General features: G+C 41.5%; 2 protein-coding genes across 10 annotated transcripts in view; one reads left to right on the top strand and one right to left on the bottom strand.

The window, feature by feature from the left end:
* Positions 1 to 7374, top strand: part of CYFIP1 (cytoplasmic FMR1 interacting protein 1) — a 73636-nt gene extending 66262 nt beyond the window's left edge. For both annotated transcript variants that reach the window (XM_027642815.1, XM_027642824.1), the window contains exons 26-31: positions 161 to 291; positions 2556 to 2628; positions 3794 to 3888; positions 5003 to 5241; positions 6143 to 6290; positions 6761 to 7374. In XM_027642815.1, coding sequence (XP_027498616.1) covers positions 161 to 291; positions 2556 to 2628; positions 3794 to 3888; positions 5003 to 5241; positions 6143 to 6290; positions 6761 to 6925 — 851 coding nt within the window. In that variant the 3' untranslated portion in view covers positions 6926 to 7374. The remainder of the gene's footprint in view (positions 1 to 160; positions 292 to 2555; positions 2629 to 3793; positions 3889 to 5002; positions 5242 to 6142; positions 6291 to 6760) is intronic.
* Positions 7375 to 10148: 2774 nt separating this feature from the next.
* Positions 10149 to 23035, bottom strand: NIPA2 (NIPA magnesium transporter 2). 8 transcript variants are annotated; one of them, XM_027642729.1, is made up of 8 exons: positions 22653 to 22885; positions 19596 to 19652; positions 15835 to 15895; positions 15275 to 15497; positions 13561 to 13617; positions 12679 to 12769; positions 11985 to 12145; positions 10149 to 11102 (listed from the first exon to the last, which is right to left on the bottom strand). In XM_027642729.1, exons 4-8 carry the CDS (start codon positions 15411 to 15413, stop codon positions 10465 to 10467), a joined length of 1086 nt encoding a protein of 361 aa, XP_027498530.1. In that variant the 5' UTR covers positions 15414 to 15497; positions 15835 to 15895; positions 19596 to 19652; positions 22653 to 22885; the 3' UTR covers positions 10149 to 10464. The 8 variants fall into 8 exon arrangements, with proteins under 8 accessions (XP_027498530.1, XP_027498540.1, XP_027498561.1 ...); XM_027642739.1 differs by lacking the exon at positions 22653 to 22885 and adding an exon at positions 22464 to 22540; XM_027642760.1 differs by lacking the exon at positions 22653 to 22885 and adding an exon at positions 22352 to 22370.
* Positions 23036 to 24873: the final 1838 nt, after the last annotated feature.

Raw genomic sequence — 24873 nt, 5'->3', positions numbered from 1 at the left:
AAATCAGGGTGGTTTTGAAGCAGAAAGAAAAATTAGTCCTGGTCCGTGTGACCACCTGCCCGGTATCCTTTGCTTTCCTGAGGTAACAAGTGTGTCTGTCACTAGATTTCATTCTAGTTCCTGAGATTTATTTATTTTTTTGCTTCTCTTTTGATTTCAGGTATCTTAGAGTTTTTTCACCATCAGTTGAAGGACATTGTTGAATATGCAGAACTGAAGACTGTTTGCTTCCAGAATTTGCGGGAAGTGGGAAATGCTGTCCTGTTTTGCCTCCTCATTGAACAGAGTCTGGTAGGTGCCTGCTGTGCTAGTTTAAAATCCATCTGTCTCTCAAAATGTACTCTCGTATTTTTGTTACTGACGTCATCAATAACAAGGTTGAAATCTGCGAGTTTGCTATTACTGATGGGCAGATGGGTAGAAACAGTTCCCTGTGCTAATCTCTTACAGTCTTGCAGGGGCTTTCATATCTGTGAGACAGCAGTGATGCCTGACTGCTGGGTGAGAGACATTGCCTCTTGTATAGTACCTGAGGATCTAATATTGTGATCTTCACCATAAATTACAATCACATATAGTACTGCTGCATTCAGTCACAACAGAGAGAGTCACACTCTATGTCAGTGAGTTGTGCGTCTGGTACTGTTGTATTCCTTTCCTGCATGCCATTCCTGTTGTCATCACAAAGTTAATGTGGACATCCTTGGACATCCCCCTTGCTGCTTTGATGGCTGACAGTGGTGCCCGCTCTGGCAGACTTTCATCTGTCCTAGTGCGAATGAAGCTGTGAAATGTGTCCCGTCTTTCAGCTGGTTCTGACATATCTTGATTCTACCTCACACTGTGCAAACCTGCCCGCTGCTGAAGGCACAGTGCTACAGTTGCTCTTTATTCCTACCTCTAGTTTTCTTTTCCCACTCTTCTTCCACATTATTATTTTTTACTGTTCAAACAAAATGGCCAGCCCCTGTAATTTCTTTGTCTTCAATGCTTTTGGGTGCTTACAGAGGAAAAGGTGGGCATTGATAATGGACCAGAATTGGCAACAGGTGTGCTGCCTTCCCTTTCTTTACCTACCTTGTGCTGTTGAGACTTGGGTGGGGAGTCTCTTCCTGCTGTGCATACAGGCACCCTGCCCAGGCTGTGCAGGCTCACAGTGCTGCTGAGGTTGGACATCACACAGAGATCTTTGCTGACTGCAAACCAGACACGTCATTTCCTCAGCAGGCTGGATGGGGGCCTGCCGTTGTACAAAAATAGATCCTCATGGAAGATGACTTCTCTAGGGTCTGTTAAAGCTGTTGATGTTAGATAATGTAATGGACACATGCTGTTCCTCAGAGTCCAGCTCGTGATGTTAGAAGGATCCTTCCCTCATGGGGGAGAGTAATTTGAGGGCTAGGTGACAAGCAGCAAACCTCTATTCAGTAATGGCATGACTGAAACAGAATGAGAAACTGTATTACTTTGGATTCAGGCTGAGTGGGTATGTGGTAAAAGGCCAGGCAGGTGAGGGCCCTAACTCCCTCCTGAGAGGATTGCTTGATGGTGTACCAAAGTGACACCAGCGTGGAGGTGCCTTCTTTGGGACACTGCCTAGGTTACACTTGCTAGTCATACACCTGTATTCACTGCCTTTCCTCTTGATTTTGCCCTCAGTCATGCCCCAATGTCCTGTCATGAAATTCCATATTTTTTCCATTCTGGTCATCCATCATAACTAGTCTAGACTTTACCACAGTGCAAAGTGTAATTCTGAGTACATCTCTGCTAGTGGGTGGGTCTTGTTCATCTTGACTGCCTAACACATGCATTTTCCTGGTATTGACATCAAGGAATTAGACCTGGAAAAGGCACATGAGCCCCAGTACCCTGGCCTTGCCAAGGGTATAGCTGATGAACAACTCTTCTAATATTAGTGTTGAGAGATTACAAATTAGTAGGGCCTCTGCTTCAAAAATGAGGAGAGTGTTTTAGCAAAGTCATGCATCTGCTCCTGGTCATCTCTGCATTTTCTCTGCACATATATACAGCAGCCAAGAAACAGGAGACATCTGCCTCCCTTTTTCTCTGTCCCTAAAGATGTAAAATACTTCTTAAGACATGGTTCACTGCTGCTATGTGTCTCAGCCTGCCTGGCAGGAAGATGTTCCCACAACGATAAGCTCCCACTAGGATAATGGGTTGTGGCTTTGGTAAAAATAACCAAGCAGTGAGTCATCTTCTTCCCCTCTTTGTCTGCGCAGGAGCTGTCTGCCACTTTCTCACCGAAATTACTTATTCTGCATTAGTTTATTTATGAACTGGTAGCTGAGGGTGGGAGGAGAGTTGCTGGAGTTTGTTTGAGAATTCAAGGTAACCTGATGAAATCAAATCGTCTTTTGGAGTGATCCATGAGGAGGGAGCAGGCTCCCTGTGGTGGTGACGGAGGCCGGCTGCCCTCTTGTGTTTCTACAATGGCATTGACCTGCATTTGGAATTCTGTTGTGGGGTCTGGTGTGGTTTGGGGATTGATTCTTTGGTCCTAAATGCTTCTCATTTTCTTTTTGTTCCAGTCCCTAGAGGAAGTGTGCGACCTGTTGCACGCGGCACCATTCCAAAATATCCTGCCCAGGGTTCACGTCAAAGGTGAGGGTTAAGTGAAAATACTTTCTTTGGGTAGTGTTTTCCACTTCCCTTGCTGCTGCTGCAGTTTTGGTAACTGTCCCTAGACACCCTTTACAACACCACTGATAGTTGCAGGACAAAGGTAACAGATTGAGGTCTGTTTGCCTGGCTGAAAAAACAAGTGTTTTTTGGCAAGGCTCTGTGCAAATTACAAGAGGAAGAAGAGGAATGCCATGATATGGAAAAGCAGGATGGATGCCCAGGGCAGTATTATCCTGCTTTGTGGATATGGTGACAGGCTTTCCTGAAGCTGCAGTTCAGATTATAGGATTGTCAGTCAGATGGAGTAGGTTTGATCACACAGGGTGTAGGAAATCTGTCACCAAGTTAAGTAAATATCAATGGTTCCTGGTCCCAGTAGATTTTTCACATCCTTTTTACTAAACTAAGTATGCAGTAGTGAATATTTGCAATATTGCTTCCTTTGGTATCTGTTCTCCTCTTTCATCAACAGAAAGTGAGCTGTCCTCCCCCGGCCCCCCCACCTTCTCTTCTTTCTGTGTTGCTTCTCTGTCTCCTTTCTTCTCCATTTCTTGCTGCCAGAGCAGCTGATTTGTTCTGCTTGGAGAAATCCCATCAGCTTGAAATCTGTGAGAATGTTTCCAGGCTCACAGCAGCTACTTGAATTTCTGTATAAAACTAACCAGACCATTGCAAATGGTATTTTCCCATTTGCCAGAGAACATTTCCTATTTGCCAGTGTTGAGGGGGTGCCAACTGCTTTTTCAGCCTTGCTATATACAAGATTCCATCCTCATTATACTTCACCTTCTAGAGACAAGCATTTTATGCATAAGGACAATTTAGTTGTCTTAGTACAAGTAGGGGTCAAATATGTCAGCAGCAGCGTAATAGAACCTTATATTCTTCCTTGAATTTAGTTAATTAAATATATTTTACTACAAATCCTTCTTTCTGTATGCACAAGTAACGTAACATTTTAAAATATAAATGTATATTTTTCTAAAAACGTGTTGAAGATTAACACACTCTTTAGAACTGAAATTACCTATAAAAATGACACATAGAGTTTTCTTCCTCACTGAATAAAGATTGTGTGAAAATTAGAATTTTCTTGATTAACTGCAATTTATTAGTGCTCTTTTTTTTTTTTATTTTCTTTCAGAGGGTGAAAGACTTGATGCTAAAATGAAGAGACTGGAATCAAAATATGCTTCACTACATTTGGTTCCTCTCATTGAAAGACTTGGCACACCCCAGGTAATCTCTCTCATTTGTGTCAGAGGCAATTCAAGAAATCTCTGAGCACCAGAAAGCCTGTCCTGATAGCTCTGTCAGAACTTCAGCCTGCACATCCAGCTTGTTCATACAACAGGATTTTTTTTTAGATCCATGAATTTGGTAAATCTGTTAAAGCTCAGATATAAAACTCAAAAGTTTAAAACATTTGAGATGACATGTTTGGGGGAAAATGCTAATTGGCATGTATGTTGCTATGTGATACCCTCCCAGTGTAAAGTCCAGCCTGGGAGCTACTTGTGCAAATTTCAGCAAAAACAATCCATTTTCTTGTGCACCTGTATATATATATTTAAAACATTTTTTTACTCTTTCAGCCACTCGTTTAGAAACTCTTGGAAAATGAGCTGTCATTTGAGTTGAGTGCTCCTGGAAACAATGACCAAAGAGAACATTTTTTAACTGCCTTTGCAGCTTCAGCACTATTTCCCTTTCTCTCAGTGCAAGGGCTGCATTAATTCCCTGTAGAAGTTTACAAGTGGGTGAGATGTGAATAAGCAGAAACGAGGCACATAGTGGTCTGAAGCGAACTTCAGAATGCTTTGGTCATCAGAGGTGCTGCAGTTCAGTAGGTGCCGTTGCAGTAGGAGAGCTCTTGTTGCAATGGCACAAGATGGGACAAGCCCTAAACAGCATTGCCTCCCTATGGATTTTGTCTGAGCCTGTTTGTGCTCTCTTCTGAGCTTTCCCATCTTGAACAGCAGCAGTAAAGGAGATGTGCAGGAGAGCACAGGCAGGAGGTACTGCTCATACTAGCAGGGGAGCACAGAAGTCTTTGGTTTTGCTTTCTGCCTCCATTCAGACACAGATTCTTTAAACTTCTCCGAGACAAGTCCAGGACTAGTATTACTGCAGTTAGTGTCACTTACTTTCAAGCCTGTCTGCTTTTACAATTTTCTGTGAAATGTTTTTTCCACTCATCTAAGCCCCAGGTTAGCTGACCTCACTCGGATCAGGAGATATTTCTCCTAGAATAAACCAAGTGAAAATGGAAAATGTATTTAATTTTTAAACTAAGGTCTTGTGGTCAAGTGGCTTTTACAAGGATTTTGCCCTTTGTTTCTCTCCACCTTAGCAAATAGCCATTGCAAGGGAAGGGGACCTCCTGACCAAAGAACGCCTCTGCTGCGGCCTGTCCATGTTTGAGGTTATCCTGACAAGGATCCGCTCCTTCCTGGATGATCCCATCTGGCGCGGGCCCCTGCCCAGCAATGGGGTGATGCATGTGGACGAGTGTGTGGAATTCCATCGCCTCTGGAGCGCGATGCAGTTCGTCTACTGCATCCCTGTGGGAACACACGAGTTCACTGTGGAGTACGTACTGCCAGCTGCCTGCGGTTCACCTGCGGCAACAGCGCTTAGTTTGTCCTCCCTGTCAGCGGCGGTGGGGCCGGACAGAGGCCTTTGTCTGCCTGCCTGCCAGAGCTTAGCACAAAAACAAGGAAAAGTGCTGCCATCACTGGGAGGGGCTCATAATCCACGAACACAGATACTATTGTATCTTTAATGAAAATAGCCCTCTATTTTAAGTATTGCCAGTGTACAATGAGTGATCCCACGACAAACAGGCCCTAGCACGTGTCTTTCAATAGGGGTCATAGCCCTATGGATGCTCAGCTTAAATAAAATAGCAGAACATTTGTGCATCTATTTCTAACAAGTATTTCTTCTCTGAATTAAAAGCAAGAATGAGCACTTGGAATTTAACATGATTAACATGAGTTAACCAGGAACTGTTGTTTGTTCTTGGTTTTGTTGAATTTGAGAATATCCTTATTTTGAAAAACTGTTGAGCTGTAACGTGCTTTTCACTGAGCAATTAGAAAACAGCATAGGACATTTGCTTCCTTTCGTGCCTGCAGCCTAAAGGAACAGAGTGGTGTTGAATTCCCACTTTGTTTTCTTGGAAAGCATTGTTTCCATTGAAAATGAAATGTAATGACGCAGGAGTCTAATGGGGAGTAAAAGTTTTTGGAGTAACTCTACATTATGTAAAATTTGTGGAGGGGGGGCTTCTGGTATTTTTTTTAAGCACCCATTTGAATCGCTTGTGATATCTGCAAAGAAAATTATTATACCAGAGCTTTTGCTTTCTAGATTAATGTCTAGCATATTTATTATTCATTTATTATTCAGCGTAATGGCTGATTACGAAGTGTTTACTGTAAATAGATTTAGGTGAAACCTGCTCTGTGTGATGTGTTTCTTGTTTCAGGCAGTGCTTTGGAGATGGCCTACACTGGGCTGGCTGTATGATCATCGTGCTTTTGGGGCAGCAGCGTCGCTTTGATGTGTTGGATTTCTGCTACCACCTGTTGAAAGTCCAAAAGCACGATGGCAAAGATGAGGTTATAAAGAATGTGGTGAGTTGAAAACATCTGTTCTGTATTTGCTGCAGTAAGAAAGACAGTAACAACTCAGAGCTGTTTGTGCTCAAATGCAGTGTAGATGTAGCAATCGCTTTTAGAATGAATCGCTGAAAATGAGGGCACCAGAACTTTCGAAACAAAAGATTAAGGCATCAGTACTGGAGTGTGAATACTGATCAAGTAGAATTCTGATGTCCCATGTATGTGAGATTTTCTTAATGCCTTCCATCTCATATATGTGCATTCAGATAACGATAAGGCTGCTGTAAATTGAACTTCTTTGTACCAAAAGCAGCACTGTCAAAAACCAAAACAAGCCTTGGATTTCCATTGGCTTAGCAGTGAAAGGGAAACATTGGTAACATTGCTCAGAGAGGTGAGGTAGCAGCATTTGCTGCTTTTCTGTCTAAGGCTTTTTATCTCCAAAGCTAATTCCTGTGTGTCTGGTTTTTTGATGTGTGCAGCCTTTGAAGAAAATGGTTGAGAGAATTCGCAAGTTCCAGATTCTAAATGATGAAATAATTGCTATTTTGGATAAGTATTTGAAGTCCGGCGATGGAGAGAGCACTCCTGTGGAACACGTGCGCTGCTTCCAGCCACCTATCCATCAGTCCCTTGCCAGCAACTAGACCTGACGATACTTTTTGCACCTATTTAGGCTAAAAGTTTAAGAAAAAAACCCCAAGAAACAAAACCCACACCAACAGTTTTAAGGAATACTCTCATCTGCATTTTTCAGTATGTCTGTGCCATTTGAGTGGTGCACTGTCCTCTCCAGTCTCCAAGCACAGTAACTGTATACAATCCATACTTATTTTTCTAGACTAAAATTTTATACACTTTGATTAAAAGCCTGTAAGATTTTTGAAATCTCTTTGCATTCCTGTCCCGAGGTGGCCATTTCAGACTGGACTGGCATAATTTTTCCCTGAAATTATCAAAATAATGGCTGTGGAGGATAAAAAACTGGGTTCTGTAGAAAAAAATTTTTAGAAATCAATGCATAATTGTTTGTATTAGAGCCTTAACTGCTTAATTTGCCTTTATTAAAAAAAAAATTAAAAAACAACGAAACAAACTCTGCTGGTGCTTTGTGAATAATTTTTGTAGTCAGTTGATTATTTTTCTTCTTGGCAAAACTATTCTCTGAGGTTATTATGGACTAATTATAGTGTTTGTTTCAAAGTTATTTGACACGGGGGTGACTGAGAGTATTCTGATCTTTTCAAGAGGCAGTAGTTTGATTGATTAGAATGGGGACTGTTTACTTTTTCCTAATGAGAGCTTCTAACAGAGTTTATATTTTGGTTGGATACATACCTGCATACCCAAACACCTTTACAAGTGATAAGGAATTGCTGACTACAGCAATCAGGTGTAATCTTTCCCAGTACATAAATTCTAATGATGTTAATCATGATTTACTTATGGAAAATATTTGTTTAATTACACTTGCTGTATTATGCAAACACTGCATCAGTAAAATTGTTTGTAAAACTTTGCAGGTGTAAAAGTTGAATTTTAAAGCAACTCATTCAGCCAAAAGTAGTAACTCCTGCTTGCTTACTCCAGGGTCCTAGCAGAGTTCCTCAGCTGGCTGTTGGGATCAGCCCAAACCAAACACGAGTAAAGGATGGCCAGAACAGACACAGACAGATAATTACATGTTTTACCCAGGATATGGATATCTGGAGATGTTACTTGGTTAGTGTTTCTAACCCATAGTGTGAGATAAAGAATGCATCCCTTTGAGAACCTGTTCTTCCCCCTTCCCTCTTACCAGTTCATGATTAGGTTACAGCACATCTTTTCTCCTGCTCAGCTCTTTCCAGATGCTTCACAGCCACGGGATTGAGTCCAGTAATAGGTAGAAATGAGCCTCTCACAGAGGAAGTATGCAGGAGGTGAGCAGTGTGTAGGTACTGGGGTGGCAGGGAACTGGATTCTGAGGAATGAAATTAACTTGGATTTCCTCAGCTAAACAGAGGGTGGAGATTTGCCAAGCAATCTATAAGCAAGTTTCCACTGTCACAGGTTTTTCCCGGACATCTGTGCTTGAGAGCTGCCATTCTAGAGTGGTGTCTGTTTTGAGAGCACACACAAGGCTGCCCACTGCGTGAGAGACAGAAGTAAGAAGCACTTGTGCTTTGTTACACCAGCTTGTTGCAAGATTTCTTTTACAAGGTGTTGAACAGACAGTTTTCTTTAAGAAACATTTTTAGTTCTCAGAAGAATTCTGGTCAACCAGATTCTTCCATGTGCTTCGGGCTTTAATTACGCACATGAACAACTTTCCTAATTTGTTGAGATAATCACTGGTTTAGGGATGTCTTGCACACATGAGGCTTTGGCTTGGCACTATGGCGCAGAGATCGTTAATTAATAAAGCCTGTATGTTTAAGAACTATTTAAAATAAAAATAACTGGTTGTGATATTAGTAAAATAAGTTCTAATTCTCACCAGTTAACTTTCAGCAGTAAGAGGATTGGTCTCTAACATCTTAAAACTACTTTTTATATACTTTCTGATCACTAAAAAGTTCAAGAGAATTCAGACATTAGTCCTAGGAATTTTCAGCAGCATTAGACTTGATAGCAGCTAAATCCTCTTCACCTGGTATAACTTCTTCTCCTGCCTAAAAGGGAAAATGGCGAAGGTGCATTAAAGGTGTAACTTTTTCATTAGTTCTCATCAAAACCAGTGGGTCTGGAGGCCAAAGTGCCCATCACCACAGAAAGTAACAGACTCTACTGTGTGAAATAACCTGCTCTTGTGGTAGGTAGGCTGGTGCTTTGATATTAGAAGTGGCAACCAAGTTCAGCAATTCCTTGGTGTTTGATGTCCTCCCTGCCCCTCCCTGTTTCTGTGCTCTTCCTTGCGTCAGCACTGGAGGGACTTTTTCCCCCTGACTGAGCGCTGCTGATGTGATGTTCCTTACAATGAGGTGCAAGTTCAAATCCTGTTCTTCAGCCAGAATTGAAAGAACCTTTTTCTTGTTTGACACATTCGCTGTTCCTGTATGTTAAGACATGCACCAAAGGAAGGCAGCAGAATTTGTTTCACAGGTGGGGACTGCTGAGGGTTTTTTTCTGTTCTGGGAAAAATCTTAAATACTCTTAAACAGTAGCACTAAAACTGACAACAACCAGCAGTAACTAGCAGTCTCTGTTCCAAGTATTTCCAGCCTTCATATGCATGGTAGAAATGTTTTTATGAAACCTCTATCACTAATTTTTATTTTCTGCCTTTGCAAACTTAAATTACCACCTGCCTGCCTTAACCCTTTTTTAAGCAGTGACATTATGTTCCAATTTTTCTGGCCCTTTTTGAAAAACTCAGTGTTACAGCCAGTAACTGTGTTACTGCAAACAAAACAGTAATTCTATTCAAGCAATTCTGAGTTCAAGCTGCAACACCAAGAACACAGAGCAGCTCTGCAGAGCCAGGGCAGCATGGTGCAGCACAGACAGAACCTGCTTTTACAGAAGGGGGAATTGCTTTTCTTGGCTACTATTAGTGACTCAAATCCTTCTTCCTGCATAAAATGGCATGGCCTCCCTATCCAAGCAGAGTAGAAGCTCCTGCCTTCTTGTTGCTGCCAGTTAATCTGATTTGGTAAAGTTGGGGTGTTTTGATGCAAATGCAGCAAATTTAGCATACAGCAGTACGTTTAAAGGATCAGTTGTGCTTGTTTGTAGCTTTTCCTTTCCTCTTTCACAAACTAGGATGGAAGTAGTTGCTGCAGCTCCTGTTTCATTATGGTTACAGTCACTCTGTGGTCAGTCAGGGCACAAGTACAAAGGATCCAGGTTCACTGCAACCTTTTTACCACCAATGCAGAAATAAAGCCATTTATTTTTGATAAAATTGTCATTAGTGCAATACATCTTAAAAACAGAAGAATGAAATTAAAGTATTTACACATAACTTAAGCAACAAAACCAGTTGTGGTCTGAGGTCATTTTAGTATTTTTTAAAGTAAAAATAAGGCAAATAAAAACGGTTTCAGTGTTCTTATCCAAACTAATCAAACTTAAAAATCAACGATTGTCTACACATACTGTTAAAAAGTACATGAATTTCCAGACAAGATCAGACATTTCACAGCAGAAGAAAAATTTCCAGAGTTACAGAATTGTTCTTTTCTTAAGTAACACGTAGCTATTTTCAGAAGGCTGACAGACTTCCATTTCTCCTGGCTGAGAGACTCTCAGTGGACTGCATTTCACCTAGACAGGCAGAACTTTCTTCATCATCATGAAAGCTTTCGTATGTGCTCAGCACAGTGCCGTTTGCTGCTCTATCATCCTTCCGCAAAGAGAGGGGCAGATTTGCTAAGGTGAAATTAACATCTTTGAAGGCATGCAATAAAAAGATCCCCACAATAATAGTCAGGAAGCCACTGAAGGTGCCAATAATGTCATCAGCCGCCATGTGCTGCCATTCCTTGAAAAGGATGGCAGAACAAGTTAAAACAGATGTTGTAAAGATTACATAATATATCGGAGTCACTATCGAAGTGTTGAATATATCCAGAGCCCTGTTTAAATAGTTGATCTGCGTGCTCACACAGACAGTAAGGCTTAGCAGCAGAATCCAAGACAAGGGATGTTTCAGCACTGGTTTTCCTGCAAAAAGTTCCTTTATAGCGATGCCCAAACCTTTTACACAGGAGACTGATAAGGCTCCAATTACAGAGCAAATTGTTATGTACACGAGAATGTTGGTCTGTCCATGGCGAGGTCCCACCACACATATCAAAATTAAAGACACAATGACAACGAGTGTTGCGAAGACCACAAAACCTGTGGTTGGGGGGAAAAAATCGTGTTAGTTGTGGACACTACCAAAAACGTCTCAGGGGTACCGAGAAAACGCTCATTAACAATTTGACCGACTCAGCTTAAACAGAAGAGTTCAGGATGTTTCTCATTAGCCCTCCAACATCACAGTTAAAATTATTTTAGAGCGAGCTAGCCAAAATAATGAACCCCAGGCATGTTGTATTACCTTTACCAGTCTATTGGCAAGACGTCTCCAGGATTAGATTGCTAAATTGCCTTACACACAGACTCACTGAGGTGTAGATGCCACTGAGGCTTGAGTCTGAACTGACTCTTTTTAGGAAGTTAGGTTTTGGCAGGTGGCTGCATTCATTGCACATTTCCAAAAATCAAGTCATTCTCTAAGAACAGCTTTTTGATCTGTGCTATTTCCTCATGTTTAAAATGGGGATTGCCTTTGTATAATTAGTATTTTGCAGATGTGCATTTGTGAGTGCCTCATCTTCCATGTAAGCACAACAGCTCGTCTTCAGAATTTCACTTCTCAGCAGACACTTATCACAACACCTACTTTTTCATTTTAAAGCATGGCTCAAAGTTGGGCTTGGAGACTGACACACTTCAGTCAACATTTATAGAAGTTTTGTTTATCCACCTGTGCTGCTGCATTTATATAAACAGTCATCTCAGTGCTTCACAGCAAGACTCTGTTCAAGGCCAGACGAGCTCACTGGCATCACACAAAGTTCCCTACGGAATTATGTTACAGAATTCAAATCTCTAATTCATTCAGACAAAATCAAGTAGACACAGGCTATCTTCCCAAAACTTGAGAGCAGCAGTAATGAAACTATAATAAAGAAATGATGGGCTGTGTACATATCAAGCCAGCATTTTTCTTACCTGGATCACCTAGTTTGTGGGACATTTCATCCAAAGTTTCTACTTCCTCCTCTTGTGGAGCATGAATTACCATCACAGTTGATCCCAGTATACTTAGCAAACACCCTATTTTTCCATGTAAATTAAGTTTTTCATTTAAAAAGAAGGATGACAGAATGGCACTGAGAAGAAAAAAATGCACCAACAAACATGGAATTAGTAATATTCATTTTCTCATCAACTTACAGGTTGCTTTGACTGTAAAGGTCACTTGCATACACAGAGTGCAGCTTAAAAATAGCTATCTCAAGATACTTCCTATGGACACAACTACCTGTTAATATTTGGCATCTCTCCCCAGAACCCCCTTTTTATGCTGTCAGCAAAATTGCTCTAAGAACTTGCAAAAATAATTTTAGAAATTCAAAAATCTTTACTTAGGAATGAAAATACTGCTCTGTTGTATATACCAGGTTCTTGAAACGCAGAAGACAATACTCTTCAGACATGGAAGTGTAGATGCATTGCTAGAGCCCTTTCATATCACAGTCACTGGGTATTTGGAGAAACTTAAAAGTTACTCCTGATGTTTATAAGCACTCATTATTGTTAAAAACAAACCCCATTTATTACAGCATAGTTCAGTGACAAATTTCTAAAGAAATGTTTTACTTCTCTCTCTCAAATCACACTGCTTTCTGTTAGTGTTTCTTACCTTACAAGAACACTGAGAGCTCCTAAAGGAGTCACTAACGTAGCTGGTGCAAAAGCATAGGCAGCAAAGTTAGCTACTTCGCCAGCTCCCACTGCAGAGGAACAGTAATTAAAAAACAGGAGTTAGACTGTCACACAACAAACCTGAGATTCAGTGCAAGTGTTTGTGTAGCCACAGACATGCAGGAAGGAACAACGGAAATTCTAATTACAGCATTCAGCCAGCAGTACTAGCAGAGCACACCCTTGCCCCTCTGCCCCACTATTAAATTTTAAAAACAGGCTGTGGAACTGCAACAGGTATTAGAATTAATTCTACCAAATCACAAGGTGTTTTCCTTTAGTGTCTGTGTTCTAGCTGCTCAGCCTGCCTACTTGACTCATGAACTTCTCCATGGAGAAATCTGCAATAGCAGGATACAGCGCAGCACATACAATAGGCCAGTTACCTGAATACAGCCAGTAAGCTGAGAGTTCAAGCAACGAAAAAAGTTCAGAAAATAGACATAATTGCAAAATATGCTTCCCTCTAAGGAATCCAATATATCTAAGCAATCCAATATATCTAAGCAATTCTCTGCTAAGACAAAAACCAGAATGCATGTGGTAGCAAAGACATACAAGAAGACCAATGCCTGTCTAGCTCCACTGCACAAAGAGGGCAGTTAAATTAAAGGAAGATCTTCTGGTATGAGAGAAGTTATATTAAAATCCTTAGAGCTGCACCCATCAATCTCCAGATAGCATTACCATACATTGTAGAATCCCAATCTCGTTCCTTTTTTTGTAATCACTGCTGCCATCTGTGGCAGAGTTATTTATTAAAATTATATCATGCAGATTGTATTTGCGACACTTAGATGAATATATTTTTGATACTTACTTGAAAGAAGTCCAGCCCACCACAGCCACTCCTTAAGGTATGCATGACCACCTTGACCTAAAATTGAAAGAATGTTTGCTGCTCCACTAAAAACATACATCAACACTCCATCACCAGTAACGCTGCCATGACATAAAATAATTTTTGTAGCCCCCGCCTTTAAAAACATGGGCAACCTTTTGATACTTAGGCTTTCTAGGTAGAGCATCTTCAATTTCTGACATGCATCTGCCTCCTACAGCCTACTTTGAAAACCAGTTATTTCTTTTGTGTTAGAAATGGCTGATGACCATATATGCATTACTGTGAGAAAGAGTTCTTTCAACTCACTGTAATGACATGAAAAGCCAAGTTATGTGTCTCTTACTAAGAGTGCTACTCTGTGGAAATCGTACATGGTTTATGTGGTTGATTACATGTGCAAACATCACACTTTCCCGTTCCAAACCAGGGAGCATAAACTATGGTATATCAAGATCAACCATCTTTTAGAAGCAAAGATGACAGGTACTGAATCAAAAATATTCAGAGTCAACCTTCTGAATGATCTGAGGATGCTGCAACTATTCTATTTAAATCTATTCTCTTTCAGTTTAAAACCACTGCCCCTTGTCCTGTCACTACAGGCCCTGGTAAAAAAAAAAATTATCTCTGTCTTTCTTATAAGCCCCTTTAGGTACTGGAAGGTGCTGAAAGTTCTCCCCAGAGCCTTCTCTTTGAACAACCCCAACTCTGTCAGCCTGTTTGCATAGGAAAGTGTTCTATCCCTCTGATCATTTTCATGGCCCTTCTCTGGACTTGCTCCAACAGGTCCATGTCCTTTCTGTGCTGAGGACCCCAGAGCTGGATGCAGGACTCCAGGTGGGGTCTTATCAGAGCAGAGCAGAGGAGCAGAATCACCTCCCTCCACCTGCTGGCCACACCTCATTTGGATAAGATTGGCTTTCTGGGCTTCGAGTGCACAAATTGCCAGGTCATTTTCAGCTCTTCATCCAGCAGCACCCCCAAGTCCTTCTCAGCAGGGCTGCTTTCCATCTGTTCATCTCCAGCTGCTATTGATACTGTGGGTTGCCCTAACCCAAGCGTAGCGCCTTGAGCTTGTTCTTGTTAAACCTCATGAGGTTTGCACAGACTCACTCCTCAAGCCCATCCAGGTCTCTCTGGATGCCATCCTTTAGTGCATCAGCTGCCCCACTCAGCTTGGTGTCATCAGCAAACTCAGTGGCAGAGCACTCAATCCCACTGTCTATATCACTGATGAAGATATTTAATAGTATTTCTTCCAGTATGAATCCTCAAGGGACACTGCTAGTTACACTCAATTACCACACGTGATTTTTAGTTTTAGAAAACAATCTCCTGAGGCTCAAACATTGTTAACTCTCCTAAATTCACTCATTCAGGAGCACAGATGTAGTTAAGAGTGCCGCTTCCAAGTTCAATTTGCAAGTACAATTTAGACTTAACTGACATGTAAAGGAATCCTTTGACAAGTGTCCCCAGAGGGTATTACATACAAATTAAATAGCACGTATCACACACAGAGTTAGGGGTATCTGACACCACAGGAAAAACACATCAGTCCTATATTTTAGTTTTCATATACATTTAATAAACAAAAAACCCCAAAGTCAAAACAAGATCATTGGTTTAGTAATCTGTTAAACAGCAAAATCTAAACATCGGCAATTTATTACAAGATGTATTTATTTACCTGCTCTCATGGAGCCTTTCCTGGCTAACCGGAGGAGACCTTTCTTTTTCAGGATGAAACTTCCTCCAATGAAAATGCTGGAACTCATAGCCAACACCAAACCAATACAGAAGTCATATCTCCCACGAGTTTGGCTCATTTCGTAAACTACTAAACACTGTCACATTGATCAATGAGGAGTAGAACTTCTGTTACTCAACACAAAATGATGCAACACCGAAACCTGAGCAAAATAAACACATTGGAATTAAACTGGTAGAAATACAAGCTGCATAGGAAAATCCTCAACAGCTCATGTGACTCGTTCTCCTACAAATGGTCTCTGCTAACAGTGTTTAAAAAAAAAAGGCAATCTTTGAAGCATGTGAGAGCTTGCACCATGGATGACTAACTAACAAGTCTGAACACAGCAAATGAATGGTTATATACCTGGCATATAAAAACTGATACCCAAACAAGCAAAGCTTACAAATATGTGATTTATTTTTCTTTTCATTGAGTACACAGATCTGTGGCTGGCACACCATGAAACTGATGATACTGATCAAACAATTACTTACGTTGAAATCAGTCTGTAAGAGAGTTTGAGAACAGTCACAGCATTTCTTCCACATAAACTCCCTAGAAAAATGAAAGAGAATATTAGAAGGGTGTTTAATCATATAGTCATCTCCATAACACAAACAAGCCTGACATGCATGCACATGCAATTATTCTTTAACAACCAGGAAAATCTGGCAAGAAATAAGGCATTTGTTTGTTGATTTATATTACGGAGTTTCCCATACCTGTATGAAGAACCTGCCTTCTTTCAGTACTACTTTTCCCTGTGTGCTTCCGATTTTGATTAATTTTCTATACCCCTAGGAAAAACCTAGCAGAGAGCTACAGGTAGGTTAATGTTAAAACTGAACACAGATCCTCCTACCTGCATCCAGTGAGGCTGTGAAGAAGTAGAGGAAAAGAGTCTCATTTAATAAGCACTCAACGTGGCACTATTCAAAATGCTGCAAGAGCCACGGTTGAAAATTCTCAAATCCTCTTCCCTTAATCCTTGCATAGTAATTTTTAATATCTTATTTGTAGGAGAAATGAAGTAAATGATCTACATGAGAGTGCTTTCATTTTCTAGCAGCTTTTAAAACTAAACTAGATTCTTGCATGATACAAAATCACCTATGGAACAAAACCAAGAGAAACAAATCACAATGCACAAGATAGACCAGACCCAGCAGCCTCACCTACCACATAAAACATTCCCCTGGTTTTGAATTCCAACAAGACTTTCAGTCCCCTGAAGAATAAAGGGATTTTTTAATGCAAGGAAAAGACATCAACAGGCTTTGCAACTGTTCTCTCTGCCATCTTTTCTAGCAGGTGTAAGGCACACTGTTCAGGTAATCGAGCTATGAATGGTCTTCCAGCTCCAGCTGGTGCAAAATGTGACACTGGAATAGCATCACCTGGGGGAGGAGGGGTTGCTTTTGGTAAGCTTTTATACTCTACCACTTTTTTCAACAGTTGCTACTTTAGTTATGTTACTAAAGGGAGTATTTTTACTAGTATAGCTTTTTACTAAAAGAGAACTCTCCATACTTTTTTTTCCTTTTTCTTCTCTCCCTGGCTTGCATATCGTCACCTACACTAACAGAGGAAAAGAGCATCAGTTAGTCCCATCCTGACATCTTCCACCCACTGCATTTCAGAGACAAGGGAGAAGCACAGGCGGCTTTTCTTTGCAGCAGTAAAAGAATCTGATTGCAGAAGAATGAGGACACTTGTGAGCTAACAGGTAATTTTATGAATTTATACTTTAAAAGGATGCTACACTTCAAAACTAGTAGTTCTACTTTACCCCATGTCCCAAATACACTAAAGAGTTTTTGATGCCCTGTCAGCCGCTTTGTTAAACTTGTAAATGACTCACATCTTCATCACTTAAATTACATAAATTCAGGAAAATTACTGCTAACTCTTCTCATCAAGTTTATTTGTCCTCACAGACATGGCCAGTCCCATTTCTGCTTGGGCTGGACTGCCATACTTTCCCCTGTTTATACAGATGTCTACAATTGCAGACAAATGTCACATAGTCATGGTGAACCCAAGTTCTCTCTGAAGAGATTTGGTTCCCTTTGCATACAGCACAGATATAATTTGCACAGGTAGAACTGATACGTACAGCTGCAAGGTCAAAGCAACACCAGGCACCAGAAGCTTTCCACTTCAGGAAATCAGTACTTTAATTCTAACCCTAAGACTCAGTAAAGAACTAATGCGTCCTCAAAAACATTATCAAGAAAAATTATCTTTGGAAATAAGAAAAGAAAACAGGCATGTTTCTGAAATAAATATGACTCTCATGTTTCTGCTTTGGGACATGCAAAACCACTGCATCTCAATAGCCAGGGCCACTACTAGGTTATAAACAGGAGAGAAACCAGAAAATGTAGGAGTTAAATAAAACCAGCAGTAGTGGAGTTCTGCAAAGGTTCTGTAATCAGGTTCACAGCTGATTTTAACACAAAGAACATTTCATCCACTCAAGACCAGCAGTGTCATGGAGGAATACTAGTTGACTGTTCTGATCTCAGAGGAGTAATGAGGGGATGAGACTCTCCTAACCACAGAAGCTACAACATTTACAATGCCTCCAAAACCCACTCGTTAATGCACTACCTGTGGATCTGCTGGTATCCTGAGTCATAACTCTCAGCACGCAACAGGGCAGTGGCAGATTACACAGGGTTGGAAGGTTAACAGGCAGGGAGAGACAGAGAAACTTTGAATGTAAAAAAAACAACTGCGGAACATAAGCAAGTCCAGATTAGCCACAAAGTTTGTTTGCTTGTTTTCAAGGTGTAACCAAAAAGCATGACAAATGCTGGCAAGATACAGACTCTCTCGTCTAAAATACAAGGTAATGTTTCTTTGCCTCAAAAAAGCAGCACAAACACAGCACTCAAAGATGTTACATTTATTGTAGCAAGTAAGTCCTCTAAATATGCAGAAACACTAAAAGAGGTGTAATGAGATGAAATAATAGTTTACATTCAAAATCAAGTCAGCTTAAGTAAGTATGAGGGAGATATCAGCCAAAGAAAATTAGTATCAATTCCACAAGCTGTACATTGTATAGAAGCAAGAATTAGACTTGGGAAAGGCAGACATGGTAGATTGTTCCAACTTTACTTACTTGGCCACAGTCCCTCTAGAGTTCAGTAGACAGTCTTACAAGACTTACAGGAAGTAATCTAAATATATGCTAAATTATTTAAATACCAGAATTCACATTTTTCTTATCTAAAACCCGATCTTCTAAACTGTGAACAGGATGATGTAAGTAAGCAAAAAATGACCTTAACAGGCCATCTACTTCAACCTTTTGCCACGTACTGCATCATTCACTGCTGCTTCTCATCACAAATAAGTCAGCCAAGCTTCTCCCAAGAAATACTTGAAAAAGCAACTTCACAAACACGGCAGCCATGCTTTGATGCCATTAGGAATTCTCACTATCTAATGATCTTCACCTAGATCTTCACTTTCACTACCAAAGCCCACTGTGTTTGTCCATTCTGGATTTGAAAAAGATACAAGTCCCTTTATCTTTGCACCCACATATTAAGATTACTCTGTAAGTTAGGTGCTTGGCACCTCCTGCTGTGGCCCCCTCTGGGTTCCTTCCGAATAGCTTTTTTTAAATGCAACTCCCAAAGCTGCATACAGTACTTCAGCTTGAGTTATTACTTCCACAAATCAGTGGAAAACTATATTTCTTCTTATACACCCAAAACAGGTGGTTTTCTTAGCCCTTTCTCAGTAGTCACTTACTGTTGACTCATATTCAGCTTCTCTATTAGGATAACCTCCTGCACTTGTATAACAAATTATTGCTGCCTGGATGTAATTCATTCAGACATGACTCACACAGAAGGTTTTAAAACAAAGGCCTGTTCAGGCAAAACAACAGTTACTCCAGGTAAAGCCATTCCACATCTTTTGAGCTGTTCTGTGGTATTTTATTGTAAATTCTGCTCTTTTACAAGAGCTCCATAAAAAGTTTTATGTTTCTAACATTGGAATAAAGCACCTACTTAATGCCCTTTGGTCATAAATCTTTCCATGGAAGAAAAAGGGGCTGAATCAACAAGTTGCTTTAATAAATAAACATTGACTATTATGTGTCACACTGGCTATTATGTGTTCACTTCTTCCTTTCCACAGGCATAAAACTACAGGAAACAGAAAGAAACACTCCCTAACAAAATAAAAATCCAAATGTTCGGTGATGAGCCTTTAGAAGGCTCATTATACATACCAATTTTGTTCCAAAATCCAGAGGCTTTCACTTCTTAAATATTTTGAAGTTAGGTTTCTAAAACAGAAGTTTTAAATAGTATTAAGTGGCATTTTAAGAATTCAGTAAAAAACTGTCCATAATTTCAAGCTGATTTCATTTTCATGCATGACACACAAGACTTTACAATGTCTCATCTATGCTTTAAAAAGGGACAGGATTTTTGTTTAAAAACACAAAGCACTGTGATTTTAAATTTGATCTTCCTTAGGTATGTCTTGCCTGAAGTATTATTTCATCCCTTTGCTTTTCACTTCACAAATCAAAGAAACTAACTTGTGATCTAAGCTATTCTTTAGAAGGCATCATGTTAAAGCTGAACTGAAATACTATCCTAGTCCTTTCCATTTTTTTCTGTAAGGCACTTTTCTTACAAAATAACTAATATAGTTTTAATTACTGACTTCAGTATGGTGAGTTTTCAGAGGATGTTTATATAACTCAGGAAAAGAATGACAGAATATGCTGAGTTGGAAGGGATGCCCAAGGGCCAAGTCTATCTCCTGGCCCTGCACAGGACAGCCCAAAAAATCACACGCCAGTCTGAACCCTGTCAGGCTTGGTGCTGTGACCACTTGCCTGGGGAGCCTGTTCCAGTGCCCAACCACTCTCTTGGTGAAAAACATTTTCCTAACATTCAACCTAAATCTCCCCTGACACAGCTTCATGCCTTGGGTCCCGTCACTGGTCACCAGAGAGAAGAGATCAGTGTCTGTCCCTCTGCTTCCCCGCTTCCCCTCAGTGAGCAAGTCGTAGATTGCAATGATGTCTCCTCTCAGTCTCCTCCAGGCTGAACAAAGCAAGTGACCTCAGCTACTCCTTGTATGGCTTCCCCTCTAGGGCCTTCATCATCTTTGTAGCTCTCCTTTGAATATACAGAACTCTGGAGCAGTGGGGATTATGAACACAGAAATAGTCTCAGTAAAGTTACTAAAATCCCCCAAATATACCTAACTCTTTAATCTAAGTCCTCCTCAGTTGTGTTCTGTCCACTCATGAACATATCTTTTAAGCACAGGTATAGAGAGAACATTGAAGGGACAGATGTAACACAGCATTAGGATAAAAGAGCTGCCAGTTCAAAACTGAGTGCATCTTTAAAAGGCCAAGATGCACGCACACAGTACCCAAAGATTCTGTATACACTGTTTAGGAAACACTTTATTCAATTTTGCAACTTTGTAAATCTGCCCCAATACAGATACAGTTTTCCAGCTCTGTTAAACAACTGCCCAAACTTATACATATAATTATTTACATATTTCCTAGGCAAGCTAAAAAGATATTTGTTTATATTGTTATAGATCTGCATATATACTAGCACGTGCTCAGAAAGCAAAACATACCTTAACCATTCTAAAGTTGCCTATTTTAAAAGGTTCGATGGTGAAATTTATTCTTTACAGCAGATTTCCATTAATAAAACAAAAGCAACAACTATTCCATTTTATGAAACCAGGAGGAAATAAAAAAAAATGCCACACTAAAAACTTCTTCTTTGCATGTTCTATTTGTAGTTATTCACTTCTATGAAAAGAATGACCTTTAATTAAAGCATTTTCACATAAAGCTACAAATACCTTCACTAAAAGAGTGTTATTTATTAACTGAATGCAAACTACAGACAGTGCTACAGACAGATGATGTTGTATTAACTGTTTTCCGGGAAATCTATCAAAATTGACTCAAGATAAGAGTTGCTTCACTTTTGCTATACCTGACACATTACCTCTACTCTCAGTGGGAAGAGTCACCAGCACAGGGCCACTGATCTTCCACCTTTAGTATTTCAGATGGGCAGTTTCAAATTCAAGATAACTCAGGATGTTAAAGTCAAATCTAGACATTAGTCACTGCTACTCCTTTGACATGACTGATATAACCTGTTACAACCTGCCTTCTTTTTGCCAGGATTTTATCCTAAGAATCAACCACTTTAACAAAAGCAGAACTAGTGTGACACTGAATTCTAAATACATCGATACCTATGACAAATACCTATGCAATAATTTCCTATTGATGAAGCTGTTATCTTCCAGGGGAAAACCCTAACTCTATACAAGGCACGTCAAAAGCATTAAGAAAGAGCTATGATGGCTTACATTTATTATGTTTTAATTAAAAACAACATTAAAGACATTGAGGTGAAGTGGAGAAAGCTGACTGCTTAAAACAGAAAAGATCAGGGGAATAAAACAGGGACAAAAGAGTCAGATCCAGGCAACATCTTCACAGTGTATGAACAAACAGAAATCATCATTCTGAGTCACAGAATCAATTAGTTTGGAGAAGACCTCCGAGATCACTGTGTCCAACCTATGGCCCAAGACCACCATGTCAACTAGATCATGGCACTAAGTGCCACATCCTCTATTTCCTTGAACACTTCCAGGGATGCTGACTCCACCACCTCCCTGGGCAGCCCATTCCAATGTCTAGTCACCCTTTCTGTGAAGAAATTTTTTCTCATGTCCAACCTAAACCTCCCCTGGCGCTGCTTAAGCCTACAATGAACTACAATGCAAAGTTAAGATTACTGTTTTCCATGTCAAACTAAAGCACCGTCAGGGCTCCGAAGTTCTACCGAAGTTGCTCTGCTCAACCCTCAGCCTCGGGTAACTCAACCCTGAAGACGAACCGGTTCAGCTCCCTGGTTAACAACACTCCAGTACGAGGCACAGCGGCTCCAGAGCTCTGGCAGACCCAGCACACCGTACCCGGCCACTTCTGCCCGGCGGGAGAGCCCCGCAAACACCCAGATTTAGGGGTTTTTAATTCCAGCCTTCTCTGCCCGAACCACAGCAAGCTTCCCACTACGGAGAAACCCACCTTGGGCTGCTACAGGCAGGTCCAAGACCCGGAGCCCCGCAACCGCCGCCCCCGGCCCGCCCGCTCCTCACCCGCAGCGCCCGCGCCCAGGGCCTTGCGCCGAGCGCTCCGCGGGCAGGGAGCCCCGCCTCCCCCCGCCTCCCCCCGCGGGGTTGGCCGGGCCCCCTGCACGCCTCTCCCCGCCGGTACCTGCGGTCACGGCCCCCTCACATCCCCGCAGGCAGCGGCGAACGAAGAGGAGGAGACGGGGGCGGGGGAGGCCGGAACGGGCGGCGGGAAGGGCCGGTGCCCGCGCGCTCCACCGCCATGAGGGGACGGGACGGGAGGGAAGAGGGACCGGCAGCGGGAGCGCGGGCGGCAACAGCAGCGAGGGCGAAACGGCGTCCCAACCCCGGCCGCCCGCTCCGCTCCACGGGTTCCGGCAGCGCCCGCCGGAAGGGGCGCGGCCCCGGCCCCGGCCCCGCCTGCCGCGGGTCACGGCCCACCTCCTGTAGCGCCGCCCGCTCCCGGGACGGCGATAGACTGCTCACGGGCATTGCTGTGCCTTACCCAGCGTCAGCGCCGGCCCGCGAACCCCCTTGCGACGGACCCGCAGCGCCGCTGTGCACCTGCAGCCGCGACCGGCCATACCCGCCTCCCGCCCCGGGTGCTCCGGCCAGCACCCGCGCTACCCAGCTTTTACACTCTCGCGGAAAAGCACAGAATCACTGAACGGTTTGGGTTGGCAGGGGACCTTGAAGATCATCTACTTCCAACTCCCCTGCCATGGGCAGGGGCACCTTCCACTAGACCGTGTTGCTCAGAGCCCCGTCCAAGCTGGCCTTAAACAGCTCCAGGGATGGGGCATCCACAACGTCTGTTCCAGTGCCTCACCACCCTGACAACAAAGAATTTCTTCCTAATACCCAGTCTAAACTTATTCTCTTTCACTTTGAACCCACTCCCCCTTGTCCTGTCAGTACGTGCTCTTGTAAATAGTCTTGCCCCATCTTTCTTGTAAATTCCCTTCGGGTACTGGAAGGGGCAGTTAGGTCACCCTGAAGCCTTCTCTTTTCCAGGCTGAAATAAACACTTAGAAACCACATGCAGGAAGTGAGAGAGGCGTTTTACAGGGTTGGGTAAAGGGCATGATTAAGTAATCAATTTAATTCAGGTCCCACACTCTTGCTGCATGCTTTACAACCCCAACTGCTTTAATCTCCTAGTAAATAAATTTGTAAATATAGTTAGACAAATATTTGTCCTTGGCTTACAGCAAGGAGTCTTTCAAACAGTTGGACTTCAGGCTCAGAGGGCTATTGGGTTTCTTCAGGACTATCTGAGTAGGCTTTACACAGCTGCCTTGTAACATTAAGTCTGGACAAACAACACTGCCAAAATACCTGTGGTAGCTCCACATGGAAGATGCAGCTCTGCCTCTTCAACACGAGACAGTTTTGTCACAGCCCTTAGTGACAGCAGTTCCTACTTTTTTAGGCTTCTCAGGATTTGTGTTGACATTATCCTAGTCTGCACAAACAGCTGCTTTATTTTTGCTAAACCTGGAAAAACCTGGAAACAAAACCAGAGAACCAATCTTGGCTTTCTCTCTCATAACAAAGCCACTCCGTATCACATTATCTGCTGTGTTTTTTTTCATTAAAAATGGTCCCTCAGTCTGTCACAAAAATTAAATTTCTACAGCAGTCAAAGCATATGGATAAATTGTAGGCCTATTCTGTTCTCTAAGGTAACATTCCATTCCCCAATGTAAAACTAATCTAGTATTCTTTACATGAACTTTGCCATTATATATATGTGTGCATATATAAAAATATATTTTAACATATAAAACTGCTAAGCAATTTTCAGTCATTACCTACATAATTACACCGTAGGAGGCTAGCTTTTCTGTGTTTTACAGATACCAAAGATACCAAAACTGTGAAGTCTTTGAAAAAAAGTTCAACAGCTGGTGAAAACGGTTTCTCGAATGGATTAAAAAAAATTAACACCTGCACCACCTAAACTGGTACAGTATAAACAGAAGCATCTAAGTACTGATAGCTTAGTTCAAAGTTTAAAAGAGCTAAAGAAATTAATGTGCCTGTTATCATGCCAAATGTTGGTAAAGCATACACATACATATTCCTGAGTTAAACAACAGTCATGCCTGAAGCTAGTCAATTTAAACTTCCCTTTGCAGTCTCCTCTCCTGCTCTCCTCTTTTCAAAAACACCTCTCAACCAACCTAAAGCAATGAGTGAACACCTGAAAATATTAACTGGACTCCTCTAAGCATTATAGACCCTTATGAAACCTCAGTCATTCTCTGTTAATCCTCTTCCTCATGTTTCTTCAACTGCTAGTTCTGCTTAACATACTGTCATCTGTTCACACAAAATATGAATTCAGGTGCTCTCAATTTGGC

The sequence above is a fragment of the Corapipo altera genome, unplaced genomic scaffold (assembly GCF_003945725.1).
Source record: "Corapipo altera isolate COAL_440 unplaced genomic scaffold, ASM394572v1 0, whole genome shotgun sequence".
Classification (NCBI taxonomy): Eukaryota; Metazoa; Chordata; class Aves; order Passeriformes; family Pipridae; genus Corapipo; species Corapipo altera.
The sequence above is the reverse complement of the archived record's forward strand: the minus strand, read 5'-3'. Positions and strand labels throughout refer to the sequence as shown.

Excerpts from the sequence above, each read along its gene's own strand:
- NIPA2 (XM_027642800.1), bottom strand. The coding sequence starts at position 15,413 with ATGAGCCAAACTCGTGGGAGATATGACTTCTGTATTGGTTTGGTGTTG. Across the intron at positions 13,618-15,274 it reads GAAAGGCTCCATGAGAGCAG|GTCAAGGTGGTCATGCATAC; the intron begins GTAAATAAATAC and ends TTTCAATTTTAG. Across the intron at positions 12,146-12,678 it reads GCTCTCAGTGTTCTTGTAAG|TGCCATTCTGTCATCCTTCT; the intron begins GTAAGAAACACT and ends TTTTCTTCTCAG.